Source organism: Gallus gallus, chromosome 5 (assembly GCF_016699485.2).
Source record: "Gallus gallus isolate bGalGal1 chromosome 5, bGalGal1.mat.broiler.GRCg7b, whole genome shotgun sequence".
Taxonomy (NCBI): Eukaryota; Metazoa; Chordata; class Aves; order Galliformes; family Phasianidae; genus Gallus; species Gallus gallus.
Genome location: NC_052536.1, coordinates 55,388,726 through 55,409,318, shown reverse-complemented (window position 1 = coordinate 55,409,318; position 20,593 = coordinate 55,388,726). Strand labels below are relative to the sequence as shown.

General features: G+C 50.6%; 1 protein-coding gene across 2 annotated transcripts; it reads right to left on the bottom strand.

Annotated features, from left to right (window-relative positions):
• Positions 1–12,493: 12,493 nt before the first annotated feature.
• OTX2 (orthodenticle homeobox 2) lies at positions 12,494–19,583 on the bottom strand. Of its 2 annotated transcripts, XM_015287272.4 has the most exons (5): positions 19,484–19,583; positions 19,171–19,253; positions 15,778–15,997; positions 15,254–15,405; positions 12,494–14,114 (listed from the first exon to the last, which is right to left on the bottom strand). In XM_015287272.4, the coding sequence occupies exons 3-5, from the start codon at positions 15,872–15,874 to the stop codon at positions 13,494–13,496; spliced, it is 870 nt and encodes a 289-aa protein (XP_015142758.1). In that variant the 5' UTR covers positions 15,875–15,997; positions 19,171–19,253; positions 19,484–19,583; the 3' UTR covers positions 12,494–13,493.
• Between the last annotated feature and the right edge of the window lie 1,010 nt (positions 19,584–20,593).

The following is a 20,593-nucleotide window of genomic DNA, read 5'->3' as shown; positions in this document are numbered from 1 at the left end:
GGAGTGCACCGCCAGCAAGTGCCCTCGCTGGCCCAGAGTAATTTCATAGCGGCACAAAAGCCCCTCATATTGCCTGAAATAGGTTTAGGTGCAAAGATCAGAGTCTATCCTAAGCACAGCCATAATGTTCTTCCTTGGAGAAAATGGCTTCTTAACGTGTATGGGGATCCTGCTGCGGAGGAGACATTAGAGCTAGTTTTCTCTAAAATACATGTGCTTGGGTGCTCAGGTGGCCTCAAGTTCATTTTCTCTTCTGTGACAAATAGACCTGCTTAAAGAATTGAAACTTTCGTCCTTTCCCCGATTCTCTTTTATTAACTCCGGGTTTTTGAATTACTGAAAAGTGTATTTAAAGTGGTTTCCAAGGTCACCGGAAAACCACATTTTTTGAAGCGTCAGTAGAAAATAACCAACTTTTGAACCACGGAAACGGTGATATTTATTTTTGAACCTGCAAACCCGGTGATAATTCCAAGCTGTTTACATTAGTTCGAAATCTGTTTTCCTGGTTTTGGCCAGCCATGGCCCTTCTGCAGCTACTTTCCCTCCAGATAATTTGCCATTCCCACTGCAGCGTAAATTCTTCTCCAGACAGTAATGCGGTGGCTGCCAGCCCTGCCACCAAAATGGCCCTGTCTCACAAGCTAAGTCGGATCAGCCTGAGACAGGATTTTCCCGACACGCACTGTCTGTCAGGGCTGCACATCCAGGGGAGCGGGTTGTCCGGGGGTGGCATTCACATCTGTGTGTTGGTACGGAGCTATCGCCCCCAGGCAGGGCCTGGTGCTGCAGTGTTGCCTGCAATCATCTTCCAGAGAGACAGGAGCAATCATCTACCATAATTAATAATCCCAGAAGAGTTCTCACAAGTGCTGATGTGTTTATCTATGGTGCCCTGGCTTCCCTTCTCCACTCTTCCCTCTGCAATTGTGTTTCACCCACCTATACGTTCCTGCAATTTGGACCAGGAAGGATCGTGTTCATTATTCCTCATCCAGCAGCCCTCAAACTGTTTTGATGCATTCAGAAATAGCTGCAGAGCCAAAACTAGTTTAATTACAAGCGATCATTATTGCAAATTCTTCAGATTTCATGATGAGTCTTAGGATTTTTTTACTGTCTTTCCCAAAGCCTCAGCTGTTGGAGTTGCTGTGAAGCGCAAGGATCCCAGTTTTCATGTCTGTAAGTAAGTGGTTAGCCCTTGTAGTTGAAAACACGAGGCATGTTTACCCTAGGGGCTGAGAAGCCAGATGGTGGATAAAGAAAACGCAACAATTTTGGTTTTTAATCTCATGATTTTTAAAGCCAATCTCATAATTTTGGGGAGCTGGACTCGCAGTGAATGTTTGCAGTTGGCAATACTGACTGATCATAATGTATCTCTTGTTTATCAAACAAGAGTGCTGCAGAGCTTAATTAATTGCTGCTTTAATTTGTGTTTGCCAAAAGCTTTGAAATCCTTGGTTGCATTGAGTTATTTTTTAGGAAAAAAACACAATTTCCAATGTTACAGCTACTCAGATCTGCTACTCTGGGAATCTTTCAATACCCACCAATTCAATTGACCTGATAAAATGCATTTCTGTAGCATTCCCACTCTGGAAACACTGAAGACTCCATTCCCTGGGGACAAGATACCAAACGTGCCCACAAGATGAATGGTGTCTTTCCAGTGAGCTCCTGAGGACAAAACAAGACAATCTCCATCACAGAATCATGGAAAGGCTTGGGTTGGAGGGGACCTTAGGGATCATCCAATTCCAACCCTCCTCCTATCGCATCCAGTTTTTGGTGCACCACCCAGCATCATGCAAGCAGGACAGGAACCCCTGCAGGAGTCTTCCTATGCCACTGGGACCGGGAGAAGTTGTCCTCATTGAACCAACTGGCTCTGCAAAAGTGTTGATGCACAGTGTTCTAGTGGTTGGTGACCCTGAGCGTAGCAGGGGGGTTGACTAGATGATGATCATTGTGGTCCTTCAACCCAGGCCATCCTACGATTCTAAAAAAAAGAAAAAGAGATCTACACATTAAGGTGTCCTTAAGAGCTTGTCTCCAGGCTTTCACCCTGTATTGAACATATAGGCATAAAGTAGCTCCTTCTGATTCCTCCAGGCCAGGATCTGCTCAGGCTGGGCTGGTTGCAGCGCTACCCACACAGCTGGGTGTTGGAAATGGAGTGCCATGCACTAGAATCAGGTGCCTCGTGCTAGGTCTGATGAGAATGTCTTTTAAGCCAAAATGATGCTGGGTCTTATTTACTTGACAGCTCAGCCATTAATTTAAGACAGGCACAAATGAATCACCAGCCATGTTACAGTTGCCTCATTGGAATCCCTCTGCTATAATCTCATAGTTTTTTCACCTAATTAATTTCCCCTTTCCTTGCACCAGTGTTTCATGAGTGTATCTTGTTTGGAGGAGATTAAGAGTCACACACTTCATTAGTAAGGTGTAAATTATCAGAGAGACCCTCTCCATCCACCTGCTTAATTGGGTTAATGAAGCGTCTCTGTGGGCCCTGGTAAGGCAGCACTGCTCTCTGCTCCCCGCAGGCGTTACCAAGGCTGTTTGGAAAATAGATGGAGACCTTAAGGTTGCCACCTTTGTGCTTATTGAGAGTTGCAGGCATTTAATTAGAGAAGGAAAGAGCTAACTTTGACACAATCTGCAAGCTCTAACATTCCCATCTATACAATTGCGAAGACTGTGTAAATCAATCCAGAATTTTCTTATGGCTTAATCCTAATTAATCCTAACTCCTAACCTTTTCTCTACCTAAAATACCTAGCTTGCATGGATGCAACACACCCAGAGACACCATTAATGTTGAGTCCAATGGTTTGCACATCCCTCAGCTTGCTTTTTGGAGAATATTCTGGCAAGGGAAGGTGATAGAACTCATGTCAGGCACACACATCACAGCGCATCCCTTGAATAGGAAACGTAAAGTTGATATTAGAGAATATTTGCACTGCAACTCCTCTGATCCTGTACAGAAATACAGCATGATGACTCACGAGCACCAAGCATATCAGGGTGTGCATTGGGGTGAGATGGGCTCATGCCTGCCAGAAACCAGAAAGTGGGAGCTGAGCGAGGTCAGAGCATCAAAGATGCTGAAGCCCTTTAAGTGCACCTGCAGGCTCTTTCTCCTGAGCCTGAACTCAAACACGTGCAGCCAGAAACAAATCCATCAGCAGCCTCAGCCAAATGGACAATTTGTGCACAGAAAACGAGGAGAAAGTCTGTGGGTAAATTATTTGTCACAAATTATTCACCCAGCTCTACCTGACAGAGCAGCATTCTGCGTTTGATCTCTGTGAGCGACTGTCATGAGAATCAAAGGGAGTTTTGTCAGGGGATTAAGTGCAGAAGATGTCGTCGAGAACTACATTAAAGATAAGAAATCCAGAGTGTGGCCCAAAGTGGCTAATCCCAGCACAACTAGTGAATTATTAAGTTGGTCATTTGACAGAAGGAGGAAAAGAGAAAAAAATATATATAACACCAACTGTTTCTGAGGCTGCCTAAAAAGAGGCTTCTATTAAAATACAAGGGTTGTATAATGAGAAAGCAAAGTGTGGTTCCAGCAGAAGGGCCAGGCTGTCACGCCAGCCTCTGCAGCTGTAGGCTGATGGTGAAATGCAGTGACTTCCAAGGGCTGCCCCTTTTCTCTGGCATGGAACCGTGAACCACCGGCTCCAGCTGCTAAGTAGGAAGCAGTTTTTGAGGTGGCAGCAGTAGATTACCTTTGGTGATGTTTGTAGACCCCCAGTAAAAGGACTCATAGAGTCATAGAATTCTTTGGGTTGGAGGGGACTGCAAAGATCATCTTTTTCCAACCGCTATGTGGGCAGGGTTGCCAACCACTAAATCAGACAGAAGATCACCAAATAGCCAAGTTGGAAAAGATCTCCAAGATCATCCAATCCAACCATCCACATACCAGCAATATTTCTCACTAAACCACATCTTTCAGTACAACATCTAAACGGTTCTGGGAACACCTCCAGGGATGACGACTCCACCACCTCGCTGGGCAGCCCACTCCAGTGCCTGACCTCTCTTTTGAAGAATAAGTACTTCCTAACATCCAACCTGAATCTGCCCTGGAGCAACTTGAGGCCATTCCCTCTAGTCCTATTGCCGATCAAGCCACCCAGGACCCCACCCAGCCCTGAGCACCTCCAGGGATGGGGCAAATGTCTCTCTCAACACAGAGCCCTGCAGCCTAACGAGTGCGTCCATGAGCTGAAGCTCTCATTATGCAGCATGCAGGAAGGAAACAGAGGCAGTCCGTGTCCAAATCGGGGTGAGGGTACCCACCACCTCTCTGCTGCATTCCTCTCTGGTTCACGGTGGACTCCACCAAGCCACGAGCCGTGATTACCACCCATGCTGCATTTCTGGCCCTAGATGTCACTGTAGGAAGTCACACAGCTCAAGTCGCCCAGGCTGCCAAAATGCTGCCCTTAAGGATAACTTTTTAGCTTCCCTCCGCAGCAGCCACAGAGGAGCGCGTGTGGCCGTCTCGATGGCTGCCAGCCTGTGAAAACAAACGTGGGAGATGCTGAAGGTGGGGAAGGGCATTGTGACCCTGCTTGTCGAAGTAAAACGATGAACAGATCTGCTGAAAGGTGAGCCAGCCTGGGTTTGTTTGCTGACACCTCAGCTGCTTGGATACTCAAACCTTGCAATCCTCTGCCACCCTTTGGCAACAGCACGGTCGTGTCTGCCTCGCATTCCTCGCCTTTATCTGTTTTTTTGTAATTCAGCCGACAAGAAACTCTCCCAAAACAATGGCGCACTCATCTGCCCTCACTGAAAGCAAATGATTTACAAATAAGCTCAACTTCCCACCACGTTTGCAGCCTGTATATCGTCAATCTAGATGGGAAGATTTGCTTTGGTGAAAGTTCTGGTGAAGCATGAGCACAGATAAGTGGAGAGGTCCGAGTCGCTGCCCTCATCCCTCCTCTTACTGGCACTGCTTCCATCCGCCATCCACACCAGCGCCGGGACCAGGAATATTAAGGTTATAGAGAAGTCTATTTCTTTGAACAAGGAGCTAAAATGGAAAATGACCCCTAAAGGACCTTTAGATCCTTTTCCCAGCCCTTTAATTTTTCCTTTCATTTGATTTTGTTTAAATACAGCGGTTTGCATTTATCTCTGATGGCATTTGGAGGAGGCTCGCAGCCATCTCAAGCAGCCGGGGCACCCAATGGCCACATCCGCTCGGACTCAATCAGGGAGAGGAGATTTGCTGTCAACAGCAGCAGTCTGAGCCGCGTTGTGTTTTAACGGGTTGGGGAACCGGTGTTACAAAATGCAAACCGCTCTGCAGGGCGATCATTATGCAGATGCCTACAGTAAACAGGTAGGAAATTAGATCTAATCAGGACAGCCCCCTCCCTCCCCTCTCCTGGCTCAGGCACGGTGAGTTGATCACATTGCTCTCAATGCAAACCAAGAGAAGGCTGAATTCCAGCCCGAAACCTCAGTGTTCCATTTGTCCTTTTGTCCTCTTGTGTTTGGTTTCTTGCATAAGTCACTGGAAACCTAAGGGCAGCCTTATGATTGCTTTAATTTGAGAGCTCCCAGCCCAGGCTGCTGTGCCCGGGTCTATCAGTAAAGCTGCTTGTGGATTGCTGTGATTTGAAGGCAAATAAAAAATAAGCACATGGCTCCCGGTCTCCATGATTAATATGACTCCGTATAACATCTAATCACCGTCTAATAAATGGTGGAGTGAATAAAGACATCAGTAGGGTCACAGATCGCCAATACGAGTTCATGAGCGTCACCAAATTCTCATGATTATTGACACACCTACACGTTTTCAATGCTGCCGGGGGGTCATGCAGATGATTTTCGTCTCACACCCCCTCTCCCAACTCCGCTCACCCTATCTCATGCATTTGCAATACCTCCACTCTAACGTGCCCAAGTGCCAGACACAGCTGGCTGATTTGCCCCATCGAGGGGCAGTGAGTGACATGTGGCACTGTGCAGGTGGGTTTGGGGGAAGGTCCCTTATTTTGCCTTGCTGCCGTATCCCCAGCCCAACAAGCACCATGCATGCAGCCAGAGTCCATTCAGGCTTCCTTGCAGGGCACTTTATAACCCTGACACCGATATCTTGCAGCAAAAATGGCTGTGGCCAGGGAATAACTTTTCCCTGCAGTATCTGCGCAAAGGTTGAAGCAATTAAGGAACTGAGGACAGCTGCATAGAAGCCACGTAGATGGCTCAGCCATAATGGCCTTCCCCTGCATCATGTACAAGCCCTGGGGCATGAGCTGATCACCAGGCACTTAGCACATGGGACAACAACACAAAACCCCACACTTGTGTCCACAATGAATCCTGGCATTCTGGGACACAACTGTTACCTGCATCAGGGACTCAAGTATACCTACATGTGGGCAATGGGTGCTGCAGGGACCAATGGCAGATGGGTCCTGAGAGTCCTTTGTCAATCAAGGGTGCTACCTGATTTTCTTTCTCTGATTATTTCAGTCTGACTCAACGGTACGACAGCGAGGAGAGCCTTGATAGACACTCATTGGCCAGAGATGCCATCAAGGTAGAAGGTGAAATGGCAGAAATTGGGAATCTTGCCTAGGAAATTGAACAAATGGGGACTATTTGAATACGGTCACATCAATCCAAGCAATTAAATAAATAATATAGCAATAAATGTAGTGAGGCTGAAATTTTGCTTTCAGATATGTAGGGGCTATGTAATGCCACAGAGAGACCTGCAACATGCTTGTATCCAACAGCATAGCTGTTGCCAACAAAACCCATATAGCTCCAACACTCTTTATTACTAATTTTGCAGCACTTTGCCACCAGCACTTACAATGTCACAGGCTTGCAACAGATCATTTGTGATCAACAGATCACAGCTGTGATCCATTGGAGCATATGGACCCTCCCGAAATGTTGAAATACAGGGAACCATAAAACACAGGGAGTGGAACACAGACCTCCCTGCTGCAACCCCTTCTTCACCTCTCTCCCTGTTGCTGTGGGAGGCCAGGAGGCAGAAATGAGCTTTGGCAGCTTTTTGCAGCTTAATGCGACCCTGGCAATACCTGCTCGGTGCCATGAGCTCGCTGCCAAAGGAGGAGGACAGTTTGCACACCTGGAGAGGCTGGCACAGCATCCCTGGTCCCCACAGGAGGGGAGAGGGCAGCCAAAGGAAAAAGAAAGAGCTGAAGCACAGGAGGGCTGACCCAAATGCTCCAGGAAATTCTTGCAAGATGGTTCCCAAGACTGGGTTACCCCGAGGGTGCCAGCATTGTGCTGCTGATAGGAAAGCGTCCTTGTGCTCCACCCTGCAGAAAGTCCTGCACTGAGCCCTGAAACAGCAGAGTAACCTGGGGGGTTTAAGAAAAGGACGTGCTGTGCTCTATTTTAAGTAATTATGGACAGGAACGAAAAGAATCACTGAGTCATTCAGGTTGGAAGAGACCCCCAAGATCCCCATGCCCAACCCCAGCTGCACCCACCATGCCCACTGCCCACATCCTTCAGTGCCACATCTCCATGGTTCTGGAACACCTCCAGGGATGGTGACTCCACCACTCCCTGGGCATCACCACTCTTTATTTGTCTCTGATGTTCAGTGTGCACGAATCTAATGTTAACACATCAACCTGGGTACCTTTGCCAGGCGTACTCACCAAATCTACCTTCATCATCTCAACCTCCTCTTGGGTAACTCCATATATTGTTGGGATTCCCTCGGGTAGCCCTCTGCCAGGCAGGTTCTCCACTCCTCCAGTTGTTTTCATGGTTCCTTCCAATCCCTTTGCCAGACTCTCCTCTTTCTATCACTCCTCTCTCTTCACCAGTTCCCGTGTTTAACAATTCTGCCTGCGTGCTCTTCCGCATCGCTAATAAAAATGTTAAATAAAGCCAACCCCTCACTGCCTCCTCCTCGGGACACTGAACAAACACCCTGGCAGCTCTGTGTGCTGTAATCTTGACTCCTTGTTCGCAGCCCCTCAGCAGCTCTGTGGCCCCCAGGGCCACGTCCTCCCCCAGATCAGCCTGAGGTGTTATCCCAAATGCTTCCTGCCAGCCGGCTCCGGGCATTTCTCTGCAGCATAGGAACATGATTACCTAGCAGTGTGCCATGCAGCCCAAGGGCTGCTGGAGCTCAGGGACTGCTGGGAATGCAGCTCTCAGACGTAGGGTTCACCTGGACCCTAAAGTGTTTGCAATTCATTGCTTCTAAAGGAAATGAGGGTGCAAGGAGGGCTGACCTGCTGGGAAGTGCACTGTGGTACTGGGGCTGCCTCTGCCCTCTGCAAAGGGTGGGATGAGACATGAAGTCCTGCTAAAAAGCTTCTGTTGAGTGAACAGAATCATAGAATCATAGAATGGCTGAGGTTGGAGGGGACCATACAGCCCCACAGCCTCACCCCTGCTGATGGCTGGGTGCCCCCCACCAGCTCAGGCTGCACAGGGCCCCATCCATGGCCTTGTGCACCTCCAGGGATGGAGCACCCACAGCTCTCTGAGCAGCCTGTTTAAAGCACTTCAATGGGAAACGTTTTAATGTTGACACCCTGACCTCACAGCATCGTTTCGGAAAAACACTGCAAGTGTTGAAAACTCTCCTGCGTCAGGGCCTGAGCAAAGGGAGAGTGGTTTCATCTCAGGCTAGGAGCTGCTGTGGATGGTGGAGTCCTGCAGCCACTCTGGTGCTGCACACATAAAGCTATGCACAAGGTTACAGGGACATCCTGCAGGTCATCGTGCAGCCCCTGGACCACATGATGATGCTTCCAAGTCTATTTAAACGAAGAACGGGGAAGGGACTGTGCTGAGGAAGATGCTTTCTTTTTGGCACATCCTGCACTAAGAAGTATTTGCTGATAAGCTGATAATCAGGTGGCCTGGCCACCCCCGGTATGTTAGACCTTGCTGCTTAGAGAATATTTGATCATACAGTATCTCCATTAGGAGTTTGTAATCCGCTATCACGGCATTTGAGAGCCATTTGAGTGTAAGGAGATTTTTATTAATGGTTCATGAGTCTGAAAGTCAAAATTGACTCTCAGAGCAGATTTTAACAGTTTGTGTAGCATTTATATATTTGTGTTTGCCACCTCTTCTCCCCCCTCACATCTCCAACCTCCAGTCTGCCCCAGTGCTGAGGTTGCAGCAGCACTAGCAGCAGCAGGAAGATGGCCTCGAGTGCTGGCATTGCTGCATTTTTCCTTTCCTTTTTCCTTTTTCCTTTTTCCTTTTTCCTTTTTCCTTTTCCCTTTTCCCTTTTCCCTTTTCCCTTTTCCCTTTTTCCTTTTTCCTTTCTTTTCCATCCCTTTCCTCCCCTTTCCCTTTCTTTCTTTCCCTTTTTTTTTCTTTCCCTTTTCTCCCTTTTCTTTTCCCTTTTTCTTTTCCTCACCCCTTTCCTTTCTCCTTTTCCCTTCTCTTTTTCCTTTCCCTTTCCCCTTTTTCTTTTTCTTTCTTTTTTTCTTTTCCTTTTTCTTCTCTTCCTCCTTATCCACAGTGCTCCTGGGGCACTGCACAGCCACTACAGCAGGCAGAGCAGCTTAAACCTGCAGGCACTACTGCTGTGGGCTTCACTGTATCCATCAGTGCTATATACACTTGCATATATATGAGTATATACATGTACCAATACATGCAAGTATCAGGCATTTAACATGCCTGTATTTATACTACAAGGGTTGGTGCCACACACATTTATATCTATGCACCAATATGTGCATTTCTGCTCTTTACTTCCTCAGACTTGCGTTCATACATGCATTTGTATGATATATGCAGTTATGTGTATGCATTGAGAAGAGCACTCATGCTATATGCGTTTACAGATATGTTCCATGCATGCCTATGCAGGGCGTGTGGGAGGTGCCCCCCTCCCGAACTTACAGCCCCCAACAGGAGCTAAGGGAGGCCATGGCCCTGCGATGACCATGGGGTGTTCCCTCCTGAGTCTGCCTCTTTGGCACCCCTGCATGGCCCAAGGGGCCTGGGGCTTAAATCCACTTTCCTTGGGAAATGGGAGTGGAAGAAGGGAGCAAGGGCGAAGGCTCCTCTGATGTCTCCTCTCATCCCCTAAAACTGGATGGGGCCCAGGACCTAGACCAAAGCCAAACCCAAGCTGCAATCATATCCAGCCCTCCAAACCCCAAATCCAACCCCAAGCCTCCCAAATCCTCCACCATCACTTCAGCTCCTCCCCACAAGCCCCAGGTAAGGGCGGTGCTGGGGCTGAGCGGGGCCTTTTGGGGTTCCCTGTGCACCCACTGGGGAAGCTGTGCTGTGAGTCCCTAAATCCAGCTTTTGGCTGTAATTGTCCCCCGTCTCCTTGGAAACTAGCAGGTCCTGAAAACGAGATTATGCAGAACTCATCCCTGCTTTGGGGCTGGGGCAGTGCTCCCTGGCTGAGGACTGGGCACTCAATAATTGCCTCCAGTATTCCTTTTTTCCCCCCATTTTTGCCTTCTTTCCCTCTGGTGGGAAACGTCATCCTGCAGAACACGGGGTGGGTAAGGGGCACCTCAAATCTAACACACTGCCAATGAGCTCTTTGCCCTTAAATCTGGCTTTCCAAAACAAAAGCAATGTGGCGAACCATCAACTTCTCTACTGATTTTACTTGATTCAGAGTCCCCTTCTGCAGATTCCATTCAGAGGAAATGAGTTTAGCTGGAAGGGAGATCTAAAACACTGAAAATGAAAAAGGAGTTAAAATGTTCTTTAAATAATATATTGCATTTGCCGCCTCACCACAGGATTTTGCCCTTTGCCCACATGAGCACCCATTTAAATTAAAATCAGAAAACAGGTAGAGACCATGTGGGAAGTGCAAAATGCCAGGAAAAAAATTTAGAGAAAGAAATTCTTGGCATGAACTGGCTTTTCTGATAAAAAATGAGCTCTAGCTGAAGGAGCTCATCCCTAAAAGACAGGGAACCACTCAGAAAAGAACAGCAAAAGATAAGATGGGAAGAGCAAAACGAGAAAAGTGCTTTTAAAGAGGCTGCAAAAAAGGAAAAAAAAAATCAAAAGCCCACCAAACAAAGAGCTTTTCCAGGCAGGTGTGATGCTGTGCCCTAATTCAACAGGGATTTGCTTTTTCTGAGTGTATTTTGCATGAGTGGTTTTTTGGGGAGGGTTCAACTCCATTGGTTTGCACCAATGCTGGAACCTCATGCATGGCTTCGCAGGCACTGCTGGCGGTGGGGATCTGGAAGCACCCCTAGCTGGGAGCAGGGCAGCCATAGGCACAACCCATGCAAAAACCATCCATGTGCCCCGAATAATAAGGTGAAGCAGCGTGAAAACTCGCCTTCGTTTGGAGATGGCTGCTTTGCTGCATGGTGGAAGGGTGCTTGTTTTAAGGGATGGGCACTGATGGTGGTTTTGGGGCACAGCAGTGTGCTGATAGAGGCGGCTGACGAAAGGAGGCTCCCTGCGGGCTCATGGACCCTACAAGGGTTGAGTGGAGCCCAAGGGGAAAGCGAAACCAAGGGATGCTTAAGGCCGCAAGGAGACATCGTGCCCGTGAGCTACGTGGGGACTACGGTGGGGTGGTGGTGGCTCTGAGTTGGGTACAGTTGGTGGCAGAAGCACAGTGCCAGCAACCGCTTCCATTTGCCTCTCCTTTTCCAGCGGTCTGTTGGTTTACTGCATTAAATCCAGGTTGACTCCAGGGCTCACGCAGTCCTATAGGCACGCGTGAAGGGGTGAGGGCCACCATGAGCAGAGACGTCGGGGAAGAGCCTGATCCTGATTCATTTTGTGAAACTGCAGCTTGAAAACCAGCGCTTTCCTTCCCCAGTTCCTCTGCTCAGACACAAGCTGTGCCTGGTGCTCCCCGTCCCCCTTTTCCCTCTTGATTTACCGCGGGAAGTCCGGGGCTCTCCCTAAACGAAACACCATCCCTCCTCCGAAGGATGAGATTTGGGAAACAGGTTTGAAACGCCTGGTTGGGTTATAAAAATACATAAAAATAAAAGAAACCAATCCTTCCGTTTTGCATCCTTCCCTGCCCAAAAAGAAGCCCCCAGCTGGGGCGCAGGATCACAAAGCCCACAAAGCCCACGGAACCGCTGCCGGCCGCGATCGAAACGGACAACAAGCATGGAGTGTGCTAGAACCATTTTAATATAATTATACATATCTGCCAAATCCAGGAAAGAAAAAAAAAAAAAAAAAAAAAAAGGTTTATGCATATATATCTTTTTTTTTTTTTTTTTTTTTTTTTTTGTTTCAGTTCACATCTGCAAGCATAAACGACAATGAATTTCTCAGCTTAAATTCGTCCAGGTCAGAGCAACTGCCCGAAGTCCTGTTTGATTTGACGGCTACTGCCAGCGTGGCCGGCTGTAAGTGAACTCCAGAGGAGTTTCATGTCCTTGGGTGGTTATTTTCGGTCTTTTCTCTTTCGTTCAGAGACAGTTTGCTGTAAAAAGTTTCAGTGCAGTTTCAGTTTCACCTCTGGTGAAAGGCGATCGTGTTTTTTTGTGGGTTTTTTTTTTTTAATATATATTCTTTTTCTTTTTTTTTTTTTTAGAAAGATGATAATAGGTAACTCAGTTGCTCTGAATTTCACTTATAATTATAACCTATTTAAATCACAGCGGAACTCCCGCTGGTGCGGAGTTCGTAGTTGCATACAATACAGGAGATCACAGTTTTGAAGTCTAGCACAGATTAAAAACCACAGATGTACCATTTATATAAGACACACACTGATTGTCTCTTAAAAACTACATATTGACTCCTTATGAACATTATTTTTTTTTTCTTTAAATAAAGTAGTGCAGCTAGGACAATCAGTCACACAACCCACACAGCCCTGAACCAAGTTCTCTCGGTGCCCACTTGAGTTGGGCGTCAAACAGTTGGATGAGCGCGAGAGAGAAAGAAAGAGGGAGGGAAGGAGGGAGAAAAAAGGGGAGAAAAAGAGAAAGAGAGACGCTGTCCATTCCGAATATTTTAACCAAGGGTTGGCTAAGACGTTGGAAACCTCTGGGTGAAGGATCTTTCCACGCACACACAAAAAGAAATAAAAACCTAGACTTTTTTTTTTTTGTTTAAAAACTGGCCCATAGGTGGAACGATCTCCCACCTCTTCCAAACAAAGAAACCCAACAATTGCCTAAAACTATAAAGAACACGGATTGGTCTGTCTGTTTTCTGCTCACTAGATGATCTGTCCGTTTAAGGCCTTCCTCCTCCGTTTTCCTCTTTGTCGTTCCTTTTCCAGAGCGTCTGAGCAGGAGATGAGTCTGAACGTGGTCACACCAACACTGTCCCTCTTTTGTCGCCGTTGTTGTCGTCGTCGGATTTATGTTCATTTGTTTGTCCATTTGTCCATTTAGTTATTTTCTCTTTAATTTAACCAAGACCTGACTAAAGCTGGAGCGTTCGGGCCCAGCGTGTTTTGTTCTCGTCACGATTTCTCTTATTATCACAAAGGTTCCCACGGGCCTTCACAAAACCTGGAACTTCCATGAGGATGTCTGGTCTTTATAATCCAAGCAGTCAGCATTGAAGTTTAACTTCCAGGAGGCGGTTTGGTCTTTATAATCCAAGCAATCGGTGGTCGAGTTAAAGCCCAAACTGGAGGCTCCATAGCCCTGGGTGGAGAGGGAGGCTGGAGACTGGTTGAGGTGGCTGGTGACCGCATTGGCACCCATGGGACTCAGGGTGGCCCCCGGTCCGGGGAGCTGGTGGTGCATAGGGGTCAAATAAGATCCACAGTCCATCCCTCCGAAATAGGAGGTCGAGCCGGCATATCCTTGGCTGTAACCTGATGCCTGGGTGTAGGTCATGGGGTAGGACCTCTGCATGCAGGAGGAAGAAGTGGACAGGGGATCGGAGAGCGGGGAGATGGACGCCGGGCTCCAGATGGACACGGGGGCACTGCTGCTGGAAATGGTGGGGACCGAGGTGCTGGAGGGGGGTGTGAACTGCCCGCTGGTCCCGCTCTCCGAGCTCACTTCCCGGGCCGGCGAGTTCTTCTTTTTGGCCGGCCTCACCTTGTTCTGGCCCCCGTTCTGCTGCTGCTGCTGCTGCTGCCGGCACTTGGCCCGGCGGTTTTTGAACCACACCTGGGAACCGGGAGAGAGGGAGGGAGAGAGGGAAGGAAGGAGGGAAGGATGGAGAGAAGCCTGGCATTAGGGACACACAGGCACCCCGAGGGGCCGAGAGCAGGCGGTGGGGGCTGCAGAGGCTGCTGCAGGGAAAAGCTCCCCTTCACCGAGATCATTAGCAATAATAACAAGTGGAAATGGGCAAATCAAAAGGCTTAATAAGGCCACTTTTGGGGGAGAAGGGCGGGAGGGAGCACTCCCTATTTGCTGTTTGCCAGCCAGGGACCCCCAGGAATCACTTTTTAAGGCCTCTTGAAGTCAAGCCCTTAATTAGAAACAACAGAGCATCAGAAAGGGTGGAAACAATTAGGAAAACAGAGGCAGAGCTTGGGGGCCAGGTAAAGATTTACCCCCTGAACAGTCTCTCAGATCCCAGCCGGGGTCAGCGCCCCAATCTATCTCTGCCTCTTCTATCAGGGTACCATGGGGGAAAAGGTTGGGATTGGGCACGGAGGGACACAGCACCGTATGGCTCTCGTCACCAGAGAGGTGAGCAGGACAGATGGGGTTGGAGGCTGCAAGGGTTGTCCTGGATCTCAGGACTGCGCTCCTGCCCTATCAGCAGCACTCCGGGATGTTCTTTGGATTGGGGACCCGCAGGCTGCTGGTGAGGGAGGCGCAGCCTGGTTCCAGCAGAGGGGTCCCAAGGCCTCCTCTCTCCTATCAAAGCCCCTCCGGAGGCAGAGGAAGCCCCCAGCCTGGGAGATCCAAGGATGCAAGGATCCCTGGCAAAGCAGGGATACTTTGCATGGGGCTCCAAGCACCTGTGAGACTGAAAATCATCCAAGGGAGGGTGCAGATGCTGGGGAGACCTACGGAGCTCAGCACAGGGAGTGGAGGGCTCAGAAGAGTGTTCCAGGGCTGCACCAAGCCCCAAGGCTCTGGGAGGAAGGGGCAGAATCCTACAGCTCAGTTCGGGGGCAAGCAGCCGCTCTGTCCCTCCCTGCACCGTCACCCCTCCCTGAGCACGCGTCACCCCACAGCCATTCGATCTCCCTTTAGGTTTGGCCTCATCCCCTAAAACACCTCTTGGTAAAGCGAGCTGGAGGCAGAGGGTACAAGCGGGGCTCCCTACCCGTTTTCTTCCCCGTTCCTACCTGCACTCTGGACTCGGGCAGGTTGATTTTCAAGGCCACCTCCTCCCGCATGAAGATGTCGGGGTAGCGGGTCTTGGCGAACAGGGCCTCCAGCACGTCCAGCTGCGCCCGGGTGAAGGTGGTGCGCTCCCGCCGCTGCTTTCGGGGGGTGGCTGCGAACGGAGCCAGAAGCCCTGGCTGTCACTCAGTGGTGCTCGGAGCTCTGTGACCCCCCCGGACCCCTCCCCATAGGGGCACTCGTGTTCCCGCTGGCCCTCCTAGGGAACCCGCTGCCGGTTCCCAGGTGCCCTATTGCAGCGTTGCTTCTTCCTCCCCTTCCCTCCCGGCTGGGGTTGGAGCATCTGTTCTCTTTTTGCAGCCCTTTCCCCGGGGAAAAGAGGAGCGGGAAGGGAAAAAGGGGAATCTCAAACCACCGGCCACTTCAACCTCAGGGCACGGTGTGCCTCTGGGGCTTCTCCTCTTGGGAAATCCATGGGGTAGAGGGGAAAGGGGAGACTGGGGAGAGGGAGAAAAAGGTGCCTTACCGGGATAACCGACGGACGGATGCAACAAATCCATGCCCGAGGTGGTGAGACTCAGGCCATTGACTGCGTAAGGTGGTTGCTTAAGATAAGACATCATGCTAAAGTTGGAGCGGGGAGGAGAGTTGGCCGAAATCCGGGCGAGGGGGGTCCGCCCGAGCGCCCTGCCTGCCCCGGGCGGTGCTGGGGGTGCCGTCGGGCGGAGGGGGGGGCCGCCAGGTGCCTGCGGAGCGAGAGGAGGGGGTCAGGGAGCTCGCTGCCCCCCTGCCTTTATCCCCGCTGCTCTTAACCCGGACCGCAGCCGGATTTGGGAGCTGGGAGAGACTGAGCAGATCAACGCATCCCTCCCAAAAAAGGCAGGGAGGGGAGGGGGGGGGGGGGGGGGGGGGTACGTCCCATCCAGTAATTACTGCCCGAACAAAACCCCCCCATGCCTTCAACTGCCCGCATTGTACGGCCGCCCGGGGCATTTGCATAGGATTCCCGGCCGGGCACCAGCTAATTGTCTCAAGCAAAACTTGATTGGGGCCATTCGCAGACACAAAGAACCCCTCGGCTAAATAAATAATGCAGATAACAAAGCCCAAGGGTGAGAAACAAAGAAACAATTCAAGAAACCTATCTCTCCCCCAGTCTCTTGCAAGGACTTTAATTATCCCAGGTTTGGGTACATTCAGACCTCCCCCCCCGCCCTTCCCCCCGACGTTGCTGCATTTCAGAGCTCAAATGCCCGCTCGGGGAAGAGACAAACTTTTCTTGCTCTACCACCATCGCTCCGCGCCCGCAGTAATTTCCACCGGCCATTTGCACCTAATTAGTACTGCGGGTAATTAGATTTGGAGGCGAGTAACAGATTTATTAGGCTTTCAAGAAACTCCTGATGACGGAGCCGGAGCAAAACAAACACCGCGCGTTGCGCGGGGACGGGGGACCCAAAAGCCGAGAAATGGCCGTGCACGGCGCTCCTGAAAGGGTTAAATCTCCAACCTCTGGGGGGGGGGGGAAGTGCCTTTTTACCCCCCTGTTTTTTATTATTGTTATTTTTCGGCCAAATCTCGCCCTTCTCCCTGCGCCGTCGGAAAAAAAGAAAGAAACAGGAGCGCAACTTTCGTCCCCAAACAGCCTAAAACTCCACGGTTCGGCTATCGAATACCCGGAGGCTCAGTTCCAGCAGCCCCCCCCCCCCACCCCCGGCCCCTCTCTATGGCCCCGGTGCAGCGGTGCTGCTTCCAAATGCGCGGAGCGGCTCCGCGTGCGCGCACCGCGCGCGGCTCTGCCCCGCTTTCACCGCACTGCCCTGGGGAGGGTGAAGCTTTCCCGAGGGGGGGGGGGGGGGGGGGGAGCCGCTCCGGGGGGGATGCGTGATGCGGGAAGAGCAACGTTAATGTGTGTGCACGCTTGCAAACGAGCCAACGAAAAACAACAACAACAACAACAACAGAAAGCGCGGCCCTAAAACAAAAAAAAAAAATTAATAATAAATTCATTAAAATTAAAAGCGTTCCGTCCCCGTGAACTCGGAGCCCCGCGGAGCCCCCGCGGCCGCGCAACGCCGCAGCCCGCGGAGCAACGGCTCCGCTCCGCAATCTGTCACCTTTCCCCCTCCTCCCCCCCGCGCTCCTACCAGTTGCTCTGCCCTCGCTCAATAATAATTACCCCGTCCGAGAATTAATTATAATAAATGTTTTCTTGATAAACTAACGAGATAATCCGAGCGGCACACGCTCCCTAATTACGGGCCGCCGGCCCCGGCCCCGCTGATGGATGCACGGAGCGGCCGTGCGCGCACACTGCGCCCGGGGCACCGCGGGGGTCGGGGGGAAACTCCGGGGATTGGGGCACAGCGCTGCGGGACGAAGGGGAATTGGGGCTGGGGTCGGCGAGGGAAAGCTCCGTTCGCACCCTGCCCGCATTACTTCCATTGCTTTGATTATTATTTCTTTATTTGTTTTTCTTTATTTTTTCCGAAATGGGGGGGTTGATATACCCCTCTATAGATATATCCGCACCGGCTGCGGTGTTCCCTCCCGGCTCTGCCGCGCCGTATCCGCGCTCCGTCGCGGATCCGGAGAACGAACGGGGAGGTCGGGAACGACCTCACCTCGGGGCCGTTGTCCCATCTCTGCCTCCACGATCTCATTTTTATAACTGCTTCGTTAATTGAGTTGTTTTTTCTTTTCTTTCTTTTTCTTTCCTTTTATTTTCTTTATTTTCTCTATCTTTTTTTCCTTCTTTCTCTCTCTCTCTCTCTTTCTTTCTTTCTTTCTTTCTTTCTTTCTTTCTTTCTTTCTCTCTTTCTCTCTTTCTCTCTTTCTCTCTTTCTCTCTTTCTTTCCTTTTTTTCTCTCTCTCTCTTTTTCTCTCTTTCTTTCTCTCTCCTTTTCTTCTTCCCTCCTTTTTTCATTCTTCCTTCCCTTCTCTCTTTTTCTTTCTCTCTTTCTTTCTCTCTTTTCTTATAACGAAACGAATAACAAATCCCAACTTCTCACAGCACCCGAACCCCGAACCGATCTCGGCCCCACGGAGGATTTCCTCCCTAACGAAACTTGTGCTCCTTCACAAGGACTTTCCCGACTTTGTCTTTGTCAGCGCGATACCATTCGGGGCACGGAGCCTTTGGGAAGCGCTTTCCCACGGCCAAATAATAATAATAATAAAAATAAAAATAGATTAAGCGGGGAAATACAAAACAGCCCCAGTCGCTCTTGGATCGGGATGCGGTTCAACCCATCCGTTTTGCCCGCATTGGGGTTCGTAGCCCCAAAGCCCCGAGGATGCCAACCCCCGCTGCTCCCAGCGCGGCTCCGCGGGTGCTCAGCGCACCTCGGCGAAATTACTTCGCGGAGTCTCCGCAGCGCGACGAGAGGAGTTCCAGACGGGAAAAAAAAAAAAAGAAAAGAAAAGAAAAAAAAAACAATAATAAAAAATATATATTCCCGGTTCTTTCTCATTTTCCAAGTCCACCTCGGGGCCGGGGAAGAATGAAAGGCCAAAGGATCAGGAGGGGGGGAATAATGCGAGTCGAGGAAACGCGCAGCGAGCCCACGGCGGAGAGCGGGGCTTAGGGGCGAGCCGTGGGAATCGCCTGTCCCCCTCCTCCGCTCCTTCATTTGGGCCTTTGGGGAATGTTTCAGCCTTCGGGGCAGCCTCACTCCGCTCGGCCCGGCCCGGTCCGGCCTCCCCAGGGCAGTGCGGGGTATCCCCGGCGCAGTGCGGAGCACCGCCGCATCCCCGTATCCCGCTCCCTGCTCTCGTGCCCTCAGCTCCCGGCATAAAAGCACTTAAAACCAAAATTAGTAAGAATAAAATAAGCGTAATAATTTGCCATCACCACCCCCCTCCTCTCCCATCCTCGTTGTGTTTAGGAGCGATACCCCACGCTCGGTGCCCCACTTACCTGCGGGGCCGCGGGCAGGGCTGGGGGGCGCGGGGGGCAGAGCCGCCGGTCGGGTCCTCTCCAAATTCAGGGCTGGGGCTGAGCTGGGAGAGAGAAAGCACAAAGCGGGAGGTTAGGGAGCGCGCCGCATGCACATGCCCACGACACTGAGGTGGAGGGGAGGGGTGGGGTGGGGGAGAAAGGGGGAGAGGAGAGAGGAAAAAAAATGTTTGAAAAAGAAGAAGAAATAGGGGGGAATAAAAAGGGGGGGGGGGGAGGGGGGCGGTGCGGGAGAGGGATGCGGGGATGCTCGGGGGCTGCGCTCGGTACGTACAGCGCTGGCGGTGCCGGAGTTGGTCGAGTGATTTTATTTTTAATAATAGTGGCAGGGTGCGTTGGAGCTGAGGTCTCTACCTCTCTCGGGGAGCTTTGCTGAGAAAGCGCCTCTCTGGCAACTTTTTGACGCAAACTCTCCAACCAATGGCAGGGAGAGAGTGATTGACACATCTAAGCCAGGGGGAAAATAATAAAAACACACAACAGGGGGAGGAAAAAACAGGGCCGCTGCTGGACCGGGGGGACAATCAGGAGAGAAATAACAGCCGCCGAAATGACACGAGAATGTCCATTAAAAGGAGATGCGCGGTTTAAAAATATACATTATGGACCGCAACGCGTGAAGTCATTGTACAAATGAATGTGATGGACTTTAAGCAGAGAGAGCATTGCCCGGGGAAGGAAGGAAAGAGGGGACCGTAGAAGGCTTATGGGGGGGAGGATAATAGAAACAACAAAAGGTATTAAAATATGGAAGTAAACATTTTTTTTGGGGGGTGGACTCGGAGTATGGCAGAGCCTTCGCCTGAGCAGGGCAGGGTTGGGGGATAGCAAAGCTGAGCGGAGAGCCAAACTCTCGGGGTAATGGAGAGGGGTGAAGGGGTGTCCCAGCGCTGGGACCCCCCTTGGGAGCACCCCCTGAGCAGAGCTGAGAGTGTTCAGGAAGGGGGAGGACGGGAGAAGGGGACCCGTCAGTCCTGGTGGGCACAGGCGTGTGTGTGAATGTGTATAGGTGTAACGTAAACATATGTACACGCACAGGTAAATAGAAACAGACATAAAATAAATAGGAATACACAAAAATACGCATACACTTATGAAAACGCACGAATACACATGTGAGATACAGCTCCGGATGGAGCCGCAGAACGAGACTTGCACTGCGCCGCATTTTCAAAGCGGGACGCGGCAGTATCTTTACAGACATAAACTCGGCTCAGCAAAGGGGTGGTGGAAGGAGGGCCGGGCTCTGCGCAGCTCCCAGCTCGGGCCGAGGAAGCAAAGCGACCGGGGAGCTGTGCGGAGCTGCGGCGCTTGGGGAGGGAGCGGAGCGCTCAGCCCCTCTCTGCGCACACTTTCCTCGCTCGCAGCGGCTCCATCGTTTTCG